Source organism: Pelobates fuscus, chromosome 10, assembly GCF_036172605.1.
Source record: "Pelobates fuscus isolate aPelFus1 chromosome 10, aPelFus1.pri, whole genome shotgun sequence".
Classification (NCBI taxonomy): Eukaryota; Metazoa; Chordata; class Amphibia; order Anura; family Pelobatidae; genus Pelobates; species Pelobates fuscus.
Genome location: NC_086326.1, coordinates 29,537,564 through 29,559,404, shown reverse-complemented (window position 1 = coordinate 29,559,404; position 21,841 = coordinate 29,537,564). Strand labels below are relative to the sequence as shown.

The 21,841-nt window shown below is 37.4% G+C and overlaps 1 protein-coding gene across 4 annotated transcripts in view; it reads right to left on the bottom strand.

The window, feature by feature from the left end:
* SH3PXD2A (SH3 and PX domains 2A) overlaps positions 1-21,841 on the bottom strand; it is a 266,755-nt gene that overhangs the window by 10,262 nt on the left and 234,652 nt on the right. For 2 of the 4 annotated variants that reach the window (XM_063434631.1, XM_063434632.1), the window contains 3 exons: positions 17,708-17,791; positions 7,477-7,594; positions 294-628 (listed from right to left, as the gene is read on the bottom strand). In XM_063434631.1, coding sequence (XP_063290701.1) covers positions 294-628; positions 7,477-7,594; positions 17,708-17,791 — 537 coding nt within the window. The remainder of the gene's footprint in view (positions 1-293; positions 629-7,476; positions 7,595-17,707; positions 17,792-21,841) is intronic. The other 2 variants (XM_063434633.1, XM_063434634.1) reach the window with 1 other exon arrangement.

The window sequence follows — 21,841 nt, the reverse complement described above, 5'->3', positions numbered from 1 at the left end:
CATATTTATCAATATTGCACCGGGGCTAAACGGAAGTGATAAATGTTCTGTTCATTTCCATGGTGATTTGCACCAAACATTGTTTTTTGTTTTAATAAATATGGTCCTATATACACCGAACGCTTCCTTTAGTTCTTCATCTCCACCATGGAAACACTTCCATGGAGTTGGGTTAATTGGATTTAGTAGGGAATAAATGAAGCCATAATTAGGGGGATAAAAGTCTAATGTCAATTTATGTTTTATCTGTCTAGTCGTCAGTAGGTCAAAAAGACTGAAACCAATCTCCTTACTTATTTCAGATCTTTGGGGGGCGATTCTTGCCACCGCTGGGGATCCTGGTGTTATTTTGGATGGTAACGTTTCAGAGCCCATCATGGAATTTCCATTGGAGTCATTGCACAGGATCGGCAAGCTGATTTCTTTCTTGGTGATTTGCGGTTCTTCGCTCTCGCTACCCCCTTGGCCATCTTTGTCACTGCTCGGCTTCTTGCTAATCAGGTTACTGATTTCCATAATATTGCCAATAATTTCCACGGGACCTGCCAGATTCTTCTTTCGGCACGGGAGGTCATCCTTGGCTTTCTTCAGGTAGGATGCTGGAGCCCAGCCTTCTTTGCCTTGATATCTTTACAAGTAATGAAATATAAATTTACATTTTGAAGAAATATTTTTACATACTGTAAATGGATAACTCTGTACAAACTGAGTAATATTGAACTTTTCCATATATAAAACAACCCATTAAGCACTGAAAAATGTAAAACAATTTTTACAGCATACTCATCTCAGATGTCATCGCAAGTGTGCACCTATATTGCAATTTCTTCCTAACTGCATGTTCACTTTTTAACATTTTTTTTATTTGCGATTAATGGTTTTCCCCGACTAAAAATTGTGATTTTTATTAAAACACTTTTTTCATCGGAATAACCCTTGCTGATATGATCCCACCCCTCATTTAAAAAATAAATGAAATACTCCACAAGGGTCAGGTACTGAATGGCTGCGTATACTCCAAGCACCATAAACACTTCAAATAACTTAAGTGGTAACGGTGCTTGGCATAACTCTTTACCACAAGTTACAGAAGGGTCGCAGCTCCAGTTTATTAATAGAAATGATTATGACATCAATATTTTTGGGCTTTTCTTTTTCTAACGTTTCAATTTTGCTCTAACAAAAAGAAAAGAAAAAAAAGAAAAAGTACCTCTACTCCCTTATAAAGGGGAGCATCAAGAGGCGGAGGAATCTTGGGAAAGGGTTCTATTTTTTATTTTGTTTTATGCAGTAAACACCTTTATCCTTTCTTTAGTCTTCAAACAAATGAATCCGTTGCTGGATTACTCTGTTAAAATGTGTTATGTATTGAATTGGCTTTTACTCTGAGACGTAGCTATTTGCAGAGTGACTAATATGCATTCTGCATGATAAGGTGCGCTAACTCCGTCTTAGCACATAGACCTCAGGTGTGTAATGAGGAATGAAGCTGGATCAAAAAGTAAAATAGAATTTGTATCTCTGCAGCAGTTCCCAACATCTGTTTTCCAATGAGAAAAAAAATACAGGAAATGAGGATCAACACGCAGGCAGGAATGTCAGCATAATGCATGTTTAAGGTGGAGCCTGACATAATATTTAAGGTGGATTATGGGTTTGTAATTGGATCACTAGCTGCCCTTTTAAGAAGTTGGAACACTTTTTACATGCAGCTTTTGGAAAAAGGTTCAGTTCACAGATTGAAGTGCGAAAAATATTGCTAAGCAAAAATAAAAGTAGGATTTTTAAAATTTATTTTTTTGGTAAACGTTCTCATATTTTTCGTCAATCCTTGCCGCAGATGTGTAAATATACCTTCAGGCCATAGAGGTGACCAACGTCTTGCCAGCTAAGGAAATACTGAAACTCTCGAGATATTATGGCTGCTAAATATTGAGGTTTTATTTTTGTGAATTCATTGTACAGCGCTGCGGAATATGTTGGCACACTATAAATAAGTTATTCATATAGATACCGGGAGAGGGACAGAAAAAGCACATTGAATAGAATGGAAGTCGCATCAAGTTGAGTCAAAGCAATACAAATATTTTATGGTGCTCTAGAGTGATTTTTACAGCGAGTGTCACATGAAGCTATTTTAGCAAATTTAAAGTGATCCATGTCATGCAAATGTTCACTTACTAAAATGAGAATTCTTTCAGTTTGGCTACTTTGGCCTTAAAATAGAAATTCACTTTGAATTCTAACTTTGGTAAATAACTCTATGTAACTAGATATACATTGTGTATGTGTTTAGGGACTGTGGCTGGAGTTGTGACCAAGTATATAAAACAGGGGTTTTTAGTTCATTGAATAAGAAAGCATGTCACTTGTGTAATTGTATAATTGTGTTATTTAGAGGAAGAACATTTTATTTGTTTTTACAGAAACAACTGTTTAAATAAACTGATGAAAAGACAAAAGGTCCATTACTGTCTGTATTAGAGTTCTAGAGCTCTGTTAAACACTTGTATACACAGGATGCTCTGAGCGGTTGAAAAACAGACAAGCCAGGGTAGAAGAGAGGTGCAGGGAGAGGGACTGTTCCTCCTAAATACAGACACTTGGGTGGTATGGATCTACAGAATATTGTAGGATCTACACCAGCCATCAACTCCAAAATTCAGCATATGGAGAGCCAAAATGTCCTACTAAAAACTGTGTGGGGAGACTACAATAAACTGTAAAAAAGATTATTGCCAGAATATGTCAAACATGTCTAAAACAATCTCGCAATTACAGCTCCAAGTAAAAAAAATATCTCTATAAAAGCACTCTGCGAAAATAAATAAAATAATAATCAAAACGTCTATAAAAGTGAAAAATAAATAATCTTGCTGAAAATGTTCAAATCGCATTTAATCCCTCCGAGACCGGGGGTTAGACAAATAGATTGTTAATGCAATGGTCTTTGCACGTAATTGGTCCAGAATGGATATAGAAAAACAAAATAATTCTCCTTTAACAGTTAACTTTTAATCTTGTTATAATCTGGATGTATTACCCCTTTTGCCTAATAAAGAGCACCTGAAGTACAATGCCTGTAAGTAATCCTGACCGTTCTATGGTAAATCTAGCATACTGCTCCAACACGGGCACTCCACTACCTGAGTGAAATTATTGTTTAATAGATTTACCCTCAAAATTAAAACATGCATGTATTTAATTATGCATTTTTTTTTAAATTGTGCATATATATATTTAAAAAAAAACAAAAAAACAGCCCAGACTTTCTGTAGCTGTCCAATCATAGACTTCCTAATGCAGCTCAATGAGAAGTCTTTAAAAGGCAGTTGCTCTGGGCGATCGCCTGCATCTTGAGTTAAGTGTCAGGAAGTAACAGAAGGGGTTGTCTGATTGACAGCCAGGGGGGTGTAATAAGGTTAATTTATAAAACTCCAATTTCTATTGAAATCTGCACTTTTTGTAAAATGAAAAAAAAGAAAAGAGGACACCCTTTAATGCCAGTTTGGAGTGTTGCTTTAAGTTTGCCTTTTGCAAAGAAGCCTTTTACTAACCCATATTGATAATAACAACAAAGTATTTAACCAGGAAAAATAGGACTGCAATGATGGACAGACCTTTAGAAAAAATAACCAATTACTTGTATATTTGGCCAGGAAAGCATTGAGACGGCATTGTGCATGCGCAGCAAAATGCAGAACTGGTCCAGTCAGCATCTCCTCAAAGTCTAAATCAATGCATCTCTACAAGAAGCAATCCGCTCCATGCAGAATGTGGAGACGCTGAACATTGGTGCTGCACACTGTGATAGGATGTACCTCTAGTGACCATCTGAGTGATTGCACCTAGAGGTGTTAATGGGCAGCAATGTAAAATGGTGTTTACATTGAAAAGTCTGCAGGGACAGGCAATAAACACCAGAACCATTACATTAATCTGTAGCGGTAACTATAGTGTCTGTTTCAAACCACAGGACTGGGACTGTGACTCTGATGACTCTGATCTGATTCTAATTACAATCTGCTTTAATCTGTAATGATTTTTTTGGTTATATTAACTACATCTGCTACTGCTTAGCTCTCTATTAGCACTACAGATCAATTATATTGCCAACTGCAAAGGAAATAAGGAATCTATCGGTATCCTGCTGCTTTAACCCTGTGTACATTGTGTGTGAGTCAGGAGTAGCTGACATGGTTGGAGTCTCAGTATCTTGATGCTTTAACCATGTGAACACTGCATGCTGAGAGCTAATGGAGTCGCTCACGTTTCATAACAGCAGCAATATTTAATATATAGCTAAAGTTATTATAGCACTACTTAAGATGAGATCATGAGAGGGAGAGCTAAAAGAACGAGGAAGATAAACAGAAAGAGAAAGCGAGCGTGCTCTAAAGCATTTTACAAATACATATAGTATAGGTATCTCTATATTGCAGCTCTGTGTAATCACAGTGATCTTGGCTGTGTGGGGTAGTTAATCGTATCTCCTCATTGTGCCCAGCTCTGTGTGTTAATTCTGTGTATTTTACGCAGATCTACCTATTGTATGGGTATGTCTGTAGTCTACCCAGGTATCTGTGTATTATAGCTCTATTATCTGTCAGCTCTGTTGGTATCGTTATTTCTGTATTGTACTCGGCTCCATGTATTTACAGAAATCATTATGTTGTGGCCAGCTTGTTTTATTGTATGAATATCTGTGTATTATGAGCAGCACTCTGTATTGTATGAGTATCTCTGTATTATGCTCAGCTCTCTGTATTGTATGAGTATCTCTGTATTATGAGCAGCACTCTGTATTGTATGAGTATCTCTGTATTATGCTCAGCTCTCTGTATTGTATGAGTATCTCTGTATTGTGCCCAGCTCTCTGTATTATGAGTATCTCTTTATTATGAGCAGCTCTCTGTATTGTATGAGTATCTCTGTATTATGACCAGCACTCTGTATTGTATGAGTATCTCTGTATTATGACCAGCACTCTGTATTGTATGAGGATCTCTGTATTATGCTCAGCTCTCTGTATTGTATGAGAATCTCTGTATTATGACCAGCTCTCTGTATTGTATGAGGATCTCTGTATTATGCTCAGCTCTCTGTATTATATGAGTATCTCTTTATTATGAGCAGCTCTCTGTATTGTATGAGTATCTCTGTAATATGAGCAGCTCTCTGTATTGTATGAGTATCTCTGTAATATGAGCAGCACTCTGTATTGTATGAGCATCTCTGTATTATGCTCAGCTCTCTGTATTGTATGAGGATCTCTGTATTATGCTCAGCGCTCTGTATTGTATGAGTATCTCTGTATTATGCTCAGCTCTCTGTATTGTATGAGGATCTCTGTATTATGCTCAGCTCTCTGTATTGTATGAGTATCTCTGTATTATGCTCAGCTCTCTGTATTGTATGAGGATCTCTGTATTATGCTCAGCTCTCTGTATTGTATGAGTATCTCTGTATTGTGCCCAGCTCTCTGTATTGTATGAGTATCTCTGTATTATACTCAGCTCTCTGTATTATATGAGTATCTCTTTATTATGAGCAGCTCTCTGTATTGTATGAGTATCTCTGTATTATGACCAGCTCTTCTTAATGTATGAGTATCTCTGTATTATTACCAGCTCTCTGTATTGTATGAGGCTCTCTGTATTGTATGAGAATCTCTGTATTATGACCAGCTCTCTGTATTGTATGAGTATCTCTGTATTATGCTCAGCTCTCTGTATTGTATGAGTATCTCTGTATTATGACCAGCACTCTGCATTGTATGAGTATCTCTGTATTATGCTCAGCTCTCTGTATTGTATGAGTATCTCTGTATTATGACCAGCACTCTGTATTGTATGAGTATCTCTGTATTATGACCAGCTCTCTGTATTGTAGGAGTATCTCTGTATTATGCTCAGCTCTCTGTATTGTATGAGTATCTCTGTATTATGCTCAGCTCTCTGTATTGTATGAGAATCTCTGTATTATGACCAGCTCTCTGTATTGTATGCGAATCTCTGCATTATGACCAGCTCTATGTATTGTATGAGTATCTCTGTATTATGACCAGCTCTCTGTATTGTAGGAGTAGCTCTGTATTATGACCAGCACTCTGTATTGTATGAGATTCTCTGTATTATGACCAGCACTCTGTATTGTATGAGAATCTCTGTATTATGAGCAGCTCTCTGTATTGTATGAGATTCTCTGTATTATGACCAGCTCTCTGTATTGTATGAGTATCTCTGTATTATGCTCAGCTCTCTGTATTGTATGAGAATCTCTGTATTATGCTCAGCTCTCTGTATTATGACCAGCTCTCTGTATTGTATGAGTATCTCTGTATTATGCTCAGCTCTCTGTATTGTATGAGAATCTCTGTATTATGACCAGCACTCTGTATTGTATGAGTATCTCTGTATTATGACCAGCTCTCTGTATTGTATGAGTATCTCTGTAATATGAGCATCAATCTGTATTGTATGAGAATCTCTGTATTATGACCGGCTCTCTGTATTGTAGGAGTATCTCTGTATTATACTCAGCTTTTTGTATTGTATGAGAATATCTGCATTATGTTTAGCTCTTTGTATTGTATGAGGATCTCTGTACTGTACAGGGAGGAGTCTGGCGCCCCACCATCTTAAAACCTAACCAGCCGCCACCGTTTTTCCACTGGCAGGATGGCTATAACTGTATCCCTCTTTGTGAATTATCCTCTTGCTATCACACAGCAGAGTATACTAATGAGAGCTGTAATCCTACAGCCGGTGGATGGAGGGCCATTGGCTACCCTTCTCTATAAGCAAACATTTAAATTAACCACTGCTAATCTGATAGACTTACGAATGAGCAAAGCACATTTTCTGGGCACTGAAAGGTTAAGCTTTCCTTATTATTATTTAGACTGGACATGTAGGCAGGAATTAGGGGAAAAGATGGAGCGCTATTAAGTTACAACCCGATTTTGCTGCTTTTGCAATTGTGGCCATGGTTTTTCCTCATTTATCAGCAGGAAAGTTCTTCGAGTGGCTAAATGATTTGGCAAAAACATGTGTTCCGACACATTCTTCTACACCCATCGTTGAACATGAAAGATAAATCTGCCAAGCACTGGCTAATCTTTGGCACTGCAGGTGTTGTGGACTGCATTTCCCACGAGGCAACCTGTGAACTCTCAGGAATATACCTGAAATAAAAACATCGCTTTCCAATCCTGGACTAAAATGGGAAATTCACTTTGAAATCTTTATTCATTTTTTTTTTTTTTTTTAAGCATTCAATACTTAATGCCCATGTTGTCATTACCAAGACAGTCCTTAGGTGCCCATTTAGTGATGCCATTGCTGTTCGTAGTTGCGGTTTATAAGTAGAACTTTCTACACGGACATAAGGCTGATCACCTTTCCTTATCGGGTTAGAACATACAGTGTGAGGGATTGATGAGACATAACAAGACATTCTAGAATCACTGCATACCTGATATACCACCATCCCTCCAGATTCTTCTGGATAACTTCAACTGTGACACCTTTTTCAAATCCGATTTCATCCTTCCCTTGGCTGGTGTAGGGCTGGATGGTGACATATTTCTCCTCTAATAAGAACAAAATGAATAATTAACATGACATTCCATATTTTCTCTAGCTATTAGAAGGCAACGCTACATTTTGCATTGTCTCAGCACTTCCAGCAATTTAGAAAAAGCAAGTCACATACTTGACGATATACTCCACTGGCAATCAATCCACTTGGCTACAGCGACACATTATATCCTCTCTGGGATGACCGCCTGTTGGCCAGATGCAATAAAAACAATAGAACGTGGAATTTGACACTGTACAAGTACGGTGCCAAAGTACTATCCTGATTATTGATATTTTACTGCAGCTTCGTCTTCCTAGGCTTAATGGAAATGTCATTTTTAATACAATATGGGTATTAGCCGGATTACAGTAACAAATCAATTGAACGATTGTTACTCACAGTGATGTAAAAGAACGACCGTGCCAAACCGTTCCTCTAATAAGCACACATTTCAAAATGCAAATCTTTAACGCAAACCATTCCCGGTAACCAGGAAAACGCAAGAGAAACTGTCAGCACCGGCAAGTAAAGTAAATTTGCCTACATTTTACAAATAGGTTTATTAGGGGGGACATCAATATAACGGGTCTGGAATTATTAATTGAACTGGGGTGTTTGGGGCATTGACATTGGGAATGTTAAACTAGACCTGTTGTTAAAAATTTAACTTTGTTGAATTTTTCCTTTTGCTTTTTTGTGTAATTTCCTAAAAGGGTTTTTGTTCACTTACCTTGTATGGAGCGTGATTGACTTTTCAGACAAACTCACCTCCTTCATAACCATTCCCTGTTCATATCCTGCATCGTTTGGGAAGCCTGCCATAACTTCCCCACATTTGGAAAAGAGTCCTTAGATGACGCTGATGTGATGGGCATCATTTACAGCACATTGAACAGAATGTGTCAGTCACTCTGTTACTTCTTTGTTGTGCATATGGCTGCTTGTGCTTCGTACTGACAAAGTCCATTGCCGGATTCTCATAGAATCAAGATGGGGCTGAAAGCACATGCGCTGTAGCTAGTTGAAGCTGGATGTCTGAACAGCTTACAACACACAGCCAATAGCCATGTACTCAGACATCGGCATGGAGTCTATTCTGACTCTATCCCGGAAGGGAGAGTGCCAATTTAGCGGAATTTTATACATACATGTATACATTTGCTAGCGCTTTGGCTAGCCCAATGTATAGACGAAATCTTAAAAGGTATCATTTATGGTAATTGGAATATGGTTAACATTTAGGACACAATATATAAACTGCAAAAAGCAGAGATGGAGAATTTCTTTCAATTTAGTTAATCTGTCCTACAATTTCAGGTTCCTGATCTAGTGAATATGCACCATGATAACTTGATCTCAATCCTGGCAAAAAATGCCTGTGCTATAGAGATTTCCTACAATTTGTCAAACATATCATTGTAATCTATAGTTAGAAATACAATGAAAATACCGAAACCCAATAATATTCAAAGAATATTAAATATATTGCCACTAATTAAAATAACAACTTGCCTTTCATGATAACTTAATCTTAACCTCTCAAAATAACAGCCAACAGTATTAGCAATCGGCCGTGTATTTTAGATGCTTGCACTATCCTCTCTATTTGGATAGTGTAAATATGATTTGTTTCAGGAAATGCCAGAGATACAATCACATTCCATGGATCAGGACATGTCTGTCTAAGAAGCAGGAAGGAGAGGGGGCAGACATCATTTTCTTTTTTTTTTTTTTTTTTAATGTTCATCTGTAAGTAGAAATGACTCAATAGTTCGTCATACCTTAGCTGCCACTGACTTGTTTTACCCATAACAGAGATATATGGTGAGTTCATTTTTAAATATTTACAATGAGGTCAATGCTTCCATTTTCTGTCTCTGTATAGGAGTACTCCCACTCCCTCTAAACGTTACGCAATTAAAAAATTAAATATTAGTATAAAATTAGAGGGCAGTGTCAACAGAGGTACAAAGCTCGAAGAACTTTGTGCTAATTAAAATAATACACTCCGATCAGTCTTGCACGAATGAGCTACGAAAACGGGGGTGAATTTATCATATTTTGGAAAGACAAGCATAATATGGTCATGTACTATGTCAGAATTCTCCAAAATATTAGTTTGTAATTAATTAATAAAAAATGTTTTTGGTAGCCAATAAAGGTAACTAACTTTCCACAATTTTTAATATGTCTACATATCCCCTACATACATTTTAATATTAATAATATATATCCACGCATCCCTATCCTGCAATTGGGGTCCTCCATCTTTGCTCCCTGTCAATCATTATTATAAATGCCATATTTTGCACCTGGCAGTCAGCACAGACAAAGCATACAGAGACATGGAATGAAACAATGTTTCTATTTTGTCTAATTTGCAACGTGTGCCCTGGTTGTGCCAGGACTGGACTGGAATTTGAGATTTACTAAATAATGTTTTACTTTCCGGAGAAGTTGCCATTTTTGGGAATTGTCTTACTGAGAATAGTTATTTCAGCAACATAGATAAAGGATCAAGCACCCATGATAGTGCTTCCCTTTTCAGCATGGTGTATGTGTATTGCAGTTCAGAAAAATGACTTTAATCAGCCATTATTAAAGGCACACGGACACAGCTCGGCCAGTGCTGCTATGTAAATGATAAAACATGAGGATGAAGTAATTTGTGAGTTGAAACTTAGACCATTTGTAGGTATAAAATGCCCTTGAAATATTGACGGAAGGCGACATAAGTAAAAACTCAAAAGGACATCCATTCGGTTTACTATAACACATCAAGTGGTTTATTCACTAAAGGGTGGATTATCAGGAAATCAAAGTCAATTTCAGAAGAATTAGCTGAAGTAGAAGTTGTGTGTTTTTAGTGTTGCTGTTTTTGTTATAAAATTCACTTTGAATTCCTGCACTTTACACGTTGGTGATTAACACTATAAATATATTGCGGCGGCTGTATCCCAGGAGTGGCTGCTTATTTTAGTGCTTTTATATAAATATCTAAGGATTTATTCTATTCTGGATGCTAATGAAATCAAGCTGTCTGTTTAAACTGTACATACATTGGCACAGCCAGGATACAGATACGTGAGCAGTCTGTTGACCGGTAGGGAAGAAAAAAAAAATAGAAGCAAATTAACTGGCAACATCTGCCAAATGGTAAGAATGGTTGGTTGTGATTATTCTATATATTTGTTGAATATTTGACTACATAATGAATTATATATACCAGGTTCACATCCACCCAGCTGGCTTCTATTTAAAGCAGAGGAAAAATTACCAAGGCGAACATACAGATAGGATAATATAAAAGAAGCGTCTTATTAGGCCCGCTTTAAGGAAATCTATCCATAAGCATAGAATGGGAACACTAGGGGTAGCCAAAAATATTTTATGGGAAACGATAACCCGTTACTGCTTAGAGGTATCCCATACACATTCTTTGCAATGATTTAAGTCAGTTCTAAGAAACATGTGGCACTTCAGATGTTTTTCATCAATTTCTTCCTGGAGCAACCTACCTGTGGCCCTCCAACCAATATTGTTCTAATCCCATAATCCACCAAATATAGCCTACCTTTAGCTCTACAACTGAGAATGCACTATTCCTATAATCCTTATGGGGCAGTTTACTTATGGCTATCCAAAATTGCACAAATTGTCATTAATCCCCCAAGTTATATTACTTGTGCCTCCAAGCTGGTATTTTACCATTCCCGTAAGCTCCCCAAGGTCAAATATCTGAGGCTTGCCAATTGATATTGCACAAATCTCTTAATCATCTACAGGTAGCCTACTCTCTGGCTCTCCAACTTTTGACGAAAAGCTCTTATTATGATTCAAGAAGTAGAGAATATCTACTGGTCATCAGCTAAACTCATGTGACCCATGAAATTGTCCACAAATATTTTATCATAAGCGTGGCAAACTGGAGATCTGCTGGTTTGATCCTCCATTCAAAACCCATCAGTGGATACAGAGTTGCAGACTTGCGGTGTTAATTTTGGACAAGGGTTACCAAATCCCCAATTTCATGTTTTTTTACCTGCTAGAGGTTGGCAACTTATTAGATTTCATCGCATATATGAGAACATCTTACTTGCATTATTAATGCATGATTAATATTTCTTCCACTCCATGGTTCTATCAACTCAATAGGAGTGTGGACTAAAAGGAGATAACGGTGGAGATAACAGATCCTAGGAGGATGCAATTGGAACGCTTGCCTTTCTCTGTTGATTAACAAGGTTCACGGGATGGACTGTACGTCTTCAAATGTCATATGGTGACAAGCCAGACCTTTTTGAAATAGTGATGCAATGTAATAAGGTTCATTGAGTTCCAAGGGTGGAGGACATCTGGACTGCCTGGACAATCCTAGATTAAGGAAAGAATTGAAAGCATGCAATGTTCTTTACTATACAAATACCCTGTTGCACAATATCACTCATCTTCACAGAGTGTTCCCCCGTAAAAACAGAATGTGTTCTTAATTTTATATTTTAATAAACTAGGAGTTAAATGTACAAAGTTATCTAGGTTGGCTGAATCCATAAACGTATGGTTTATTTTGCATTCTCAAACCAGTCGAGAGACCTTGCCTAAGCATTTAGAAGAGTAATAGTTTGTATCAAAGCATTCCTAAACAATTTTCTGTAGTAGATATGTCGAATAAGTTGCCCTAAGGAGTATCTCCTTAAAGGACAATGGTCAACAAAACTTCACTTAATTTTTAAAACATTTTCCATTTAATGAAACTTAATGGTATATTTCTTAAATTATGTATACCAATTTATTTAGAGAAAATTTTACTCCCCCCTCGCCCGGGTCAGACCCATGTTATGGATGCTCAGCAGTTATATAAAAAAAAAAGTGAAATGTTCTCAAAATATATCAGTATACACCATTTAAGAAAATATAATTAAGTTTCATTAATTCAATTTTTAAAAGTGAAAATTTGATGACAGCTGTCAACATATGAAATTTGTCATTTTTGATTGTGATTCCATTTACTACGTTTTTATATTTTTCCAAAGAACATGAATCATGTCATGATGTGGATTAAATCACAGCAATTCCTGTAATTAAACAGGATTAAAAGGGAACGGTCACTTTTCTTAAATAAAACACTGAACATCCGTATATAAATTATTAACCTTTTTTCAGGAGATCGCCCATTCTATTTTAAATGTATGTTAAAGAGTTAGCAAATAACATCATAAACCAATTCAGACAAGGCAAATATTGCAAATTAGGAGAAAAAACAGAAACATTGTTTCATTTCTCTCTTTCTCTGTATGCTTTCTCTCTAATGACTTCCCAATGCAAAGGACAGTTTATAACAATGACTGACACACATATATTTGTTAAAGGGACACTACAGTCCCCAGAACAATTGTAGATTAAAGGACCACTATAGGCACCCAGACCACTTCAGCTCAATGAAGTGGTCTGGGTGCCAGGTCCCCCAGGTTTTAACCCTGCAGCTGAAAACATAGTAGTTTCAGAGAAACTGCTATGTTTACACTGCAGAGTTAACCCAGTCTCTAGTGGCTGTCTCCCTGACAGCCACTAGAGGCGCTTCCGCAATTTACACTAAGTAAATCACACTTATTTGATGCTGGACGTCCTCACAGAGTCCAGCGTCAAATAAGATCCCCATAGGAAAACATTGAGTAATGTTTTAATATGGGTGGGTTTGAATGCGTTTGCGCCTCTGGCTGTGCATTGGCGGGGGAGGAGAGGTCACCAGTGCCGATGGAGCCTGGCACTGGATTAAGGCAAGTGATTGAAGAGGTTTTAACCCCTTCAGTGCCAAGTGAGGGGGGCACTCCAAGACCCTATAGTGCCAAGAAAATGGGTTTGCTTTCCTGGCACTATAGGATCCCTTTAATGGAGCTTTTTCAGAAAAAAAGGCAGTGTTTACATTATTGCCTTATAACACCTTTAGTGGCAGTAACTGATATGGCCACTAGAGGTGCTTCCTGGGTCAGTGCTGCACAGTGTTCTCTGCATGGAGGTGCTAACGCCTCTTGTTTTAGCAGTGCATTGATTCAATGCATCTTAATGAGGAGATTTTGATAGATGCATGCACAAAAGCCTTCCAATGCTTTTCTATGGAGAAAGCATTTGATTGGCTGAGATTGTCAAATTTGATCTCAGCCAAGCAGACACAGAGGGCAGGGGCCAGTCTTAACGAGATAAGTAATACACCTTTTTAAAGGCAGACACCTAAACAACACTAGTACAACTATAGTGTCAAGAATACATGTTTGTATTCCTGACACTTTAGTATTCCTTTATAGGGATAAGTAAACCCATTACAAATTCTAAATGACAGTTCTCCTTTAAGGTTATACTGCTCCAAGTATAATGTGTGACAAAGATTTCATTCTGCATTAGAATATATGAATTTGAGTAAATTGGGAGAATCTCTATTTGCCCACACCTGTCTTACAAACTAGTATTTACTGTGATTTATACAAAGGAGTAAAAGGATTGGCCCAGCCTGTTCTCTCAACCACTTCATATGTAATTACTGGTATGGAACAAGATCAATGACATTTTTTGAAAGTTTAACATGTGGCAAGAGTATTCTGGGTTATTTATTTATTTTTAGGAACGGCACATTTTAATAAGAAATAAGCAAATGGGTCTACATCTGCATTAAAATGTATTAGAAAAAATAAGGGAAGCCAAGGAGGTAAACATAGAAACTGTATAAAAACACAAACAATGTGGCCTTCGAAATGAAAAAGAACCAAGATTCTCATGGAATTGGCGTGACTTACATCGTTGTGTGGAAAAATTGCTATTTTATTTGTGAAATGTGGATAGAGTGCTAGGAAATGCCTAAATTATAATAATTTAGAAAAGGGAGGCCCATGAGGTTTTTATTGGTCCGTCTTAAAACCACATGCATGAATTTTGTTTTTTAATATAGTTCTGAAAATAATGTAAAACATAGATTGTATTCATACTGTTTGTGCTAGGAGAAATATTCTTATATGTTAATCCAAAATAATATGAATGCAATAGAAAGGGTACACTGAGCATCGGATATTTCAAACACAATCTGGAATATAGGTTTTGGGTAAAGGGAAACTATAGTGCTAGGAAATCAAAGTTTTTTTTTTCTAGCACTATAGTGATCTATAATGTCCCCTCCCCCTACACTCTTCTGCCACTAACCTGATTCCTGCGCCAAAGCCCCTGGGCCTGGGCCATGCTCTACCTCCGTTCCCGCAGGGTGCGGCGAGTGCCACGCTCGCGGTAGGACTACCCTGTTGCTTTCCCATGGGATTTTAGATGACACTGCATTTCACTGCATTTCCTCATGCAGAGTGTGAAGATGTCCAGCATCATTTAGCAGACCAGGACATGCCTTTAGTTGCGCTCCTGGTAGACACTCGCTAGAGTTGGAGTTAACCCTGCTAGCTAATTATTGCAGTTTATCAATAACTGCAATAATTACAATCGCAGAGTTAACGCACCCAAACAACTTCAATGGGCTAAAGTGGTCTGGGTGCCTAGAGTGTCCCTTTAATGCTCACACCAATGGACCAATAATGGACTAATGATGGACTGACTCGATCCTGCTGGTAATTAAAGTTTCCTGTAGTGGTTATGTGGCCAGGAAAGCCTTAATGCTCTCCCAATGTATGCAGCTGAACAGTTTGACAAATTACCTTGGGTCTGACGGGCCAAGCTCGTTGCCTGAATGCGCTTAACTCATGCTCTCCGCTAATAAGACTGCCCTGCATGGCAAAGCTTAGCTCCAGGGGGGGTTGCTGACAGGTACCTAGAATATGCCTGGTAAGTTGTCAAACCATTCTTAAATGGTTTGACTACTTACTGTGGAAGAGTTCCAGGTGCAAGGCTAGGGTTAATGCACTTGGCATGTTCCTTTAAACCTGCACCTATGAGAGGCATCAGCCGGAGAACTAACCACTGAGCCATTTAAAGATTAACACACTAATAATAAATACCATAATAAAAGACATTATGTTAACTCTCCACCTTCAAAATATATAGCAATGGCTAACCTTACTTTGGGGGGGGGGGGGGGGGGGGGGGGGAGGAGGGGCGGAAGTATTCAAAAAAGTGAAGATTCCAAAACTGTAACGAACTATTTTACATGTAGAAAAGCAAACGTGAATGTACCCTTCGAGTGCCAATGTCCGTCCGTTATATAGCAAAGCAAAGAGTAGGGAATCAGGCGATAATATAATCTATCTCTAACAGTTACTATGTGCTTCCTATTAATCCTTATATCACCACTCAATCTCATGATATGTAAATTTATCGAACGCACAAATATTCCTCTGCGTTTGCGCACGAAACAGAATCTACTTTAATACAAATCGAATTGCCGCATCGAGAATCTAGCTGTGTCTGTAGGATGCTTTTCTGACAAATCTAGATCACATAATACATTAAAGTGAAGGCTCTTTTTTCCAGACCAGACCACAGCAGATTTTGTTCTGAAACTTTCCCTCTGTCAGCAGTCTCTTACTCTCTCTCTCTCTTTATTTTTTTCCCTCGTGCTGTCTTTTTGTCTCAAGTTTGGAAAATATGTGCACACTCCAGAGGGAACAAGATTATAAAGAACTGTTGGAAAGCTGCGGTTTTCTTTTACTTTACTCCTCCAGCATTAAAAATTAACCTAAAAGCAGAACCGATCTACGAGAAAAGGCTGTATTTATTCTATGGATTGGTATATTGGATGCAGGGGAAGTAGGAGAACATGACAAGAAATAGAATATTCCCCTAACCCACTTTAATTTTTTTAATAACATTATATATACCAGGGGTCCTCAAACTGCGGCCCTCCAGATGTTGCTGAACTACAACTCCCATGAATCTCTGGCTATTTATGTAATTCAAAGAATCATGGGAGATGTAGTTCAGCAACATCTGGAGGGCCGCAGTTTAAGGACCCCTGATATATACATTTTCTTTGGAGAGGAAGTAACTAAAAATAGTTCTTTTTGTGGAACTTCCTCTGAAAAACAAGGGTAACGTTTTCTAACTGAATACAGTACGTTGCTGTCTTTATGTTTTAGGGGTTGGTACAAAAAAATTTCAAAAGTGAAAAGTGAGCTACAAGTGATCCATAAATACAATGTATACCGGAGTGCCCAATGAGTAAATCTCTAGATGTTTTAGAGACATCAACCTCCATGGTGCTTTGACTTTGTGGTTCTACAACAGGAGGTCTACCTTTGCAAATAGATCAATTAAACGATTTGCCAGACTAGAGTCCATGCACCTTTTTGTAGCTCATATTGCATATGCAGCTGCTTATTAACAGTTTTTTTTTTTTTTTTACTAAATTGAGAATTTAAAGTGAATTTCAAATCTAAGGCCATAATAGGCAAATTGGACAAATTCTCTAAGTCAGCTATGTGATCAGTTTGGCTAATTTGGCTTAAAATGTGACATTTACTTTAAATTCACTTCGAATTCTCACGTTCGTGAAGAACCCTGTGAGTTTCTGTTGCTGTTCTTTACAGCTATATGACCGCTTCATGAAGGTTATGTAGTATCCACATTGGACATTTCAGGGAGCCCACAAACAGACACAAACACCCTAATAAATGAACATATTTTGCCATTGTTTGTCCACGTGCCCTGGCTGGAAGCTAGCGTTTACAGGGATTCACAGAAGGAACATCAACACGAATCCTTAATTGAAACTAAAATGTTATCTTTGAGTTTGCTAGTTTGGGTAGAGCATAGTACGTATGTCATTAGGTATGTTATAAAGAGCAGCCATGTAATTAATACTGGGACATTATAAGTCGCTAGTTTCTGATAACTTAAACCAAAAATAACTTTTTACAAATACGTTTGCCTCAAAGCCCTTGTCAAATTGTGCTGGCAATCTATAGGCTGTAAATTCATCTGAACTGAGTCTCACAATGTACCATACTTGTTTGTACCCATTTTTTTTTTCTGCATCATTTACCAAAATTATAGTTTCCCTTTTACTGCAGTCAAAGCAAACACAGTGTTAAGTTATTTTGGTTATCAGTTTCTCGACTGGGGCAATGGGCACACCTCAAAGGGTTAAGGTCAGTACCAACCATGAGTTATTTTGTTCACTAGTTAAATCTCTATTCACCTCGGCTTTGTTGCCTGTTGACTATGCCACCCAGCGTCCATCGCCGGTCCAGCCGCCGTAGATGGGCCTTGCGTCTCTTAGTTACTAGTACAGGAGGTGGATGGAAACACGAAGAGACAAAACGAAAAAAGAACAAAAAAGAAAACATGACAGAATGATGTGAATATAAATCAGAATGTAAATGAAAACACAAATTACATGAAAAACTGAGCATGTTAAAATATGAGACCTGTTAGAAAACGATAAGTCAAAGGATGAATCATGGAATTCTAGAGCTCGATATAGTTATAGTATGGAGCAAAAATGACAATGACATAGGTTTAGTGAGACTTTAAATATTATATAAACATTTATATATTCTACATAAATGTGCAAGTAAGAGGATTTAGTTGTAAGAACTCACCAAGATCAGGAAAACCAATTAAACTTCATATGTTCAATTTTCACAAGAAACACTGTACATATAGACTACAGACCCTATAATCACAGTACTTGGAGTAACCCTTTAAAACAGTGAAATTACTTTTATTTTTTGATTGAACATACCTAAAGGCCCAGCCGTCCTACTCTCGGTTATTCAATAAAGTCAATTCTTCTGCACTGAATTTGAGTTTGTCTGGATCCAGTAGGAAAAGGAGATTGGCCAAATGTGTTTATCATCTGTCATAAGATGCTGAATGTAGAACTTGGTAGGAAACTGGACCAAGTTCGGCCTAACCACTTTTGTGTTTTGGATCACCAACGTATCCAATACTAGATGTTATCTAGCTTGAGTCATTCTGAGACATTCAAATGCTCTGTCACTATAAAACAGCCCACTTGTGAAATGGCAGAGACTGGAGAACTTAACTAGCCAGTGGTTGCAGATTAAGGAGGCCAGAGTATCTGAACATTGCATCATAGGTAACTATTGGTTTGCATATGTGGGACTACAACCCTAATCAGCCCAAGTTCAGCTGCCCTGAAACTACTATCTTATGATATAGTTAAGATAGACAGGCAGTAGTAGTTCATACGTGTTACATAAAAGTATTCTTCGGTTCCATTATAACAACCTATTTATGCCTGGCCTATGAAAAAAAAAACTACCATGGTCAATTCATGAAAAGCAAACTCTCTCTTGGCATTAAATGTGTACTATATCTTAGATTATGCATGAAACAAAAACAGTCTTGCGGTTTGCTCACTTTGCATAGCACACACATATAGATCTATTAATCTTTCTAAAAACATTGAGTTGCTCAAAATAATTAAACAAGATGAATGTTATGCAGAGCACATACACAGCCACCTACAACTACAAATTATAAGTGGACATGAAAATGCAAATGATGCATCATTTTAGACAATTCAAATAAAATTCAAAATGTTTGATGTGCTGTGAAGGTGTGGTAGCGATGAAGCCAGATTAATTCCAAAAAACAGATGAAACTAATATTAATTTATGAAATTTAAAGTAAACACAAATTATTTAATGAAATTCACAGATGGGAATGCTGAAAGATGGGATCTTTAAAGAGTTTAATTTGTGCAAGACACTGTAGAAAATGATGTATTTTGGGGAGTAAACTTTTCATTCTAAATTACTTACTTACAATTACAATTGATGGACTTGGTCGTGAGATGTCAACTAGCTAATAACCAAACTTTCCATTATACCTACATTATATCATTTATATGTGAATTATGACCGTAACAAAATAAGAAATTGTATAAAATACTCCAGCTGAATGTTTGTGGACATCACATTCCCTGCCTTAACAGCAGTTTTTCCATCGTAGTATGGTCATTGAAGAAGTTATATTAAATGTCCCACTTATTGAGCACATCCCTGCAGTTGGAAAATGAGGACACTGAGGGATAAATCACAATCCAGCCTCAGATTCCAATAACTCTTTCTAACTTTTGGCCAGTATCGCATGGAATGGTTTCAACATGATCGCAATCCAAAATATGTCACAACGATTTTCTGCCTGTAATTCTACCAAAGTAAGAATTGCTATTGATTTAAAACCAGGCTAAATGTCAGTCGTCCTCATTAGTCACACGATCTTGAGCCTGATACTGTGAGATAGTGAGGGTAACCATAAAATAAATATCTATCTTGGTAGGAACTATCTGCGGATTCTTTTCTTTATAGTGCATTGGTCATGGCAGTAGATGAAAGGTGGGTCATTATCTTGTTGTGTTCCAGAGAGATGTTAAAATGCCAATATGTATCTTTAACCTTGCTCAAATTGAACATTTTAGGTATATCGTATATGTGCGGTGGGCAAGAAGCTAAGCTGGGGGAAGAAAGGCATCTCAATTAGTTTTAAAATGTGCTTTTACTTCTTCATGTAAAAGTGCAGCTGGATCAGAGAAGATGGGGGAGCAAATGAACCACTGATGGTTACATGTTTTGAGCCTTAAAGGCACTTCATCAGAAACTTATAGTGCACGTGTATTTGTTGTGTTATCAATTTTGCTAGATTTTTTTTGTCACATAGCTTATCTGTACTTTAGGTGCTTTAACTGATTCACAAGGAACTATTGGCATAAGTTTGATGTTCTCGCACCTCTCAATTTGGCAGAAAATAGTCAATGAACATCTTCCTGAAAAAAGAATAAAAGAAAGGGCTGCGCCAGGGAAATTCAATATAAAAATAGTCCAAACAAAAGAACGTCTTATCTAGAGGTGGTCTTGTGAAATACGCAGAGTCTGTAGGTATGGGTCAGGGACGAGTATCCTCGCTGTTCTCCTTCTTGTAAATTCTCTCGTATGTAGGAGATAAAAAGAATAGAGAACAAAAATAGTGCAATAAGTCTAATAGGGAAATAAATAAAATCTAAAAAGCTGGTATAAAACTCACATTTGAGAGAGCTATAACTCGCTCTTGTGTAGAAGGCGTACAGCGGTACGATCCCCGCTTATGGGATATAGTGAAAATTTCCTCCGCCAATGGTGTGTTCAATGCTCAAATATAAAAAGAGAGACAACCAATAGTGCTCACTGGATGAGATACAGGAGTTAAAATATATATAAAATAGTACTCACAAGAGTGGAGCGGGCCAACTGCTCCTTGAAAATAGCGCTGGTGGTATTATCCCCACCTCGGATTACTTGGAGTCCAGGGTGATGCCAGGTAACAAACAATATTCAGTGTATTAAAAAAAGATAAATGGCACTAATAAAAAGTATTTCACAAGACCACCTCTAGATAAGACTTTCATTTATTTGGACTATTTTTATATTGAATTTCCCTGGCGCAGCCCTTTCTTTTATTCTTTTTTCTCTTATTATCTTCTTAAGGGTGTTTGAGGGATTCCCTTATAGGGTCGCTGCCTATCTGTTATCTAGTGCTTACTCTTGTTTCTGTTTTTTACTCTGTTTTAATGAACATCTTCCTACCACAGACCACCATTCGTCCTTAAAGTATATCGTTTGACGAATCTGAGACATTGTTTTGAACTTGAATTCTAGATCTTTTGACAATAATATACTTAATTTCTTGGCCAACTTGCAGCTCATGCTACATAGATTGAATTTTCTAAACGGTTGAATTTGGAAATACAATATATGAAAATATGGTCAACATCTAAATTCCACGGTGGAAACTGAGTCAGTCATGGGAGAGCCATTGCTACATTGTCTATTGACCTTCTGGCTCAGCTGTCGAAGAATGGGTGTAGAAAATAACGCGTTTCCAAGGAGTGTGATGTGCACAAAAGTTCAGCTGGACTCTTCTGAGTATTTTCTAAAATGTCCAATTTAGTTATTGTTATGATTCACATTCCAAACAGCTGACCAGCTTCTAATAAATGATATGACAGATATGTTGGACACTTTGGTTATTAGACTATTTGACATCTTCCCACCAAGTCCATCAATGTAATTTAGAATGAAAAGTTGACTCCCCTACAAATTACATCCTTTTTGTGTAGGGGGGTTTGACATGTTGATAACATAAAAGGCCTAATTTTTCAAATCACAAGTAGAGCAGTGTTGGCAAACAATCTATTCTTTGACAGAAAGTGATCTTATCAGTTTGTCAACTTTTAAGGAGAACAAAATAAGAGGCAGTTTTTAATTCTCTATTTGTGAAAAAGTTTAACTCAAATACATATATTAGCAAAGAGCAGCTAATAACGCTT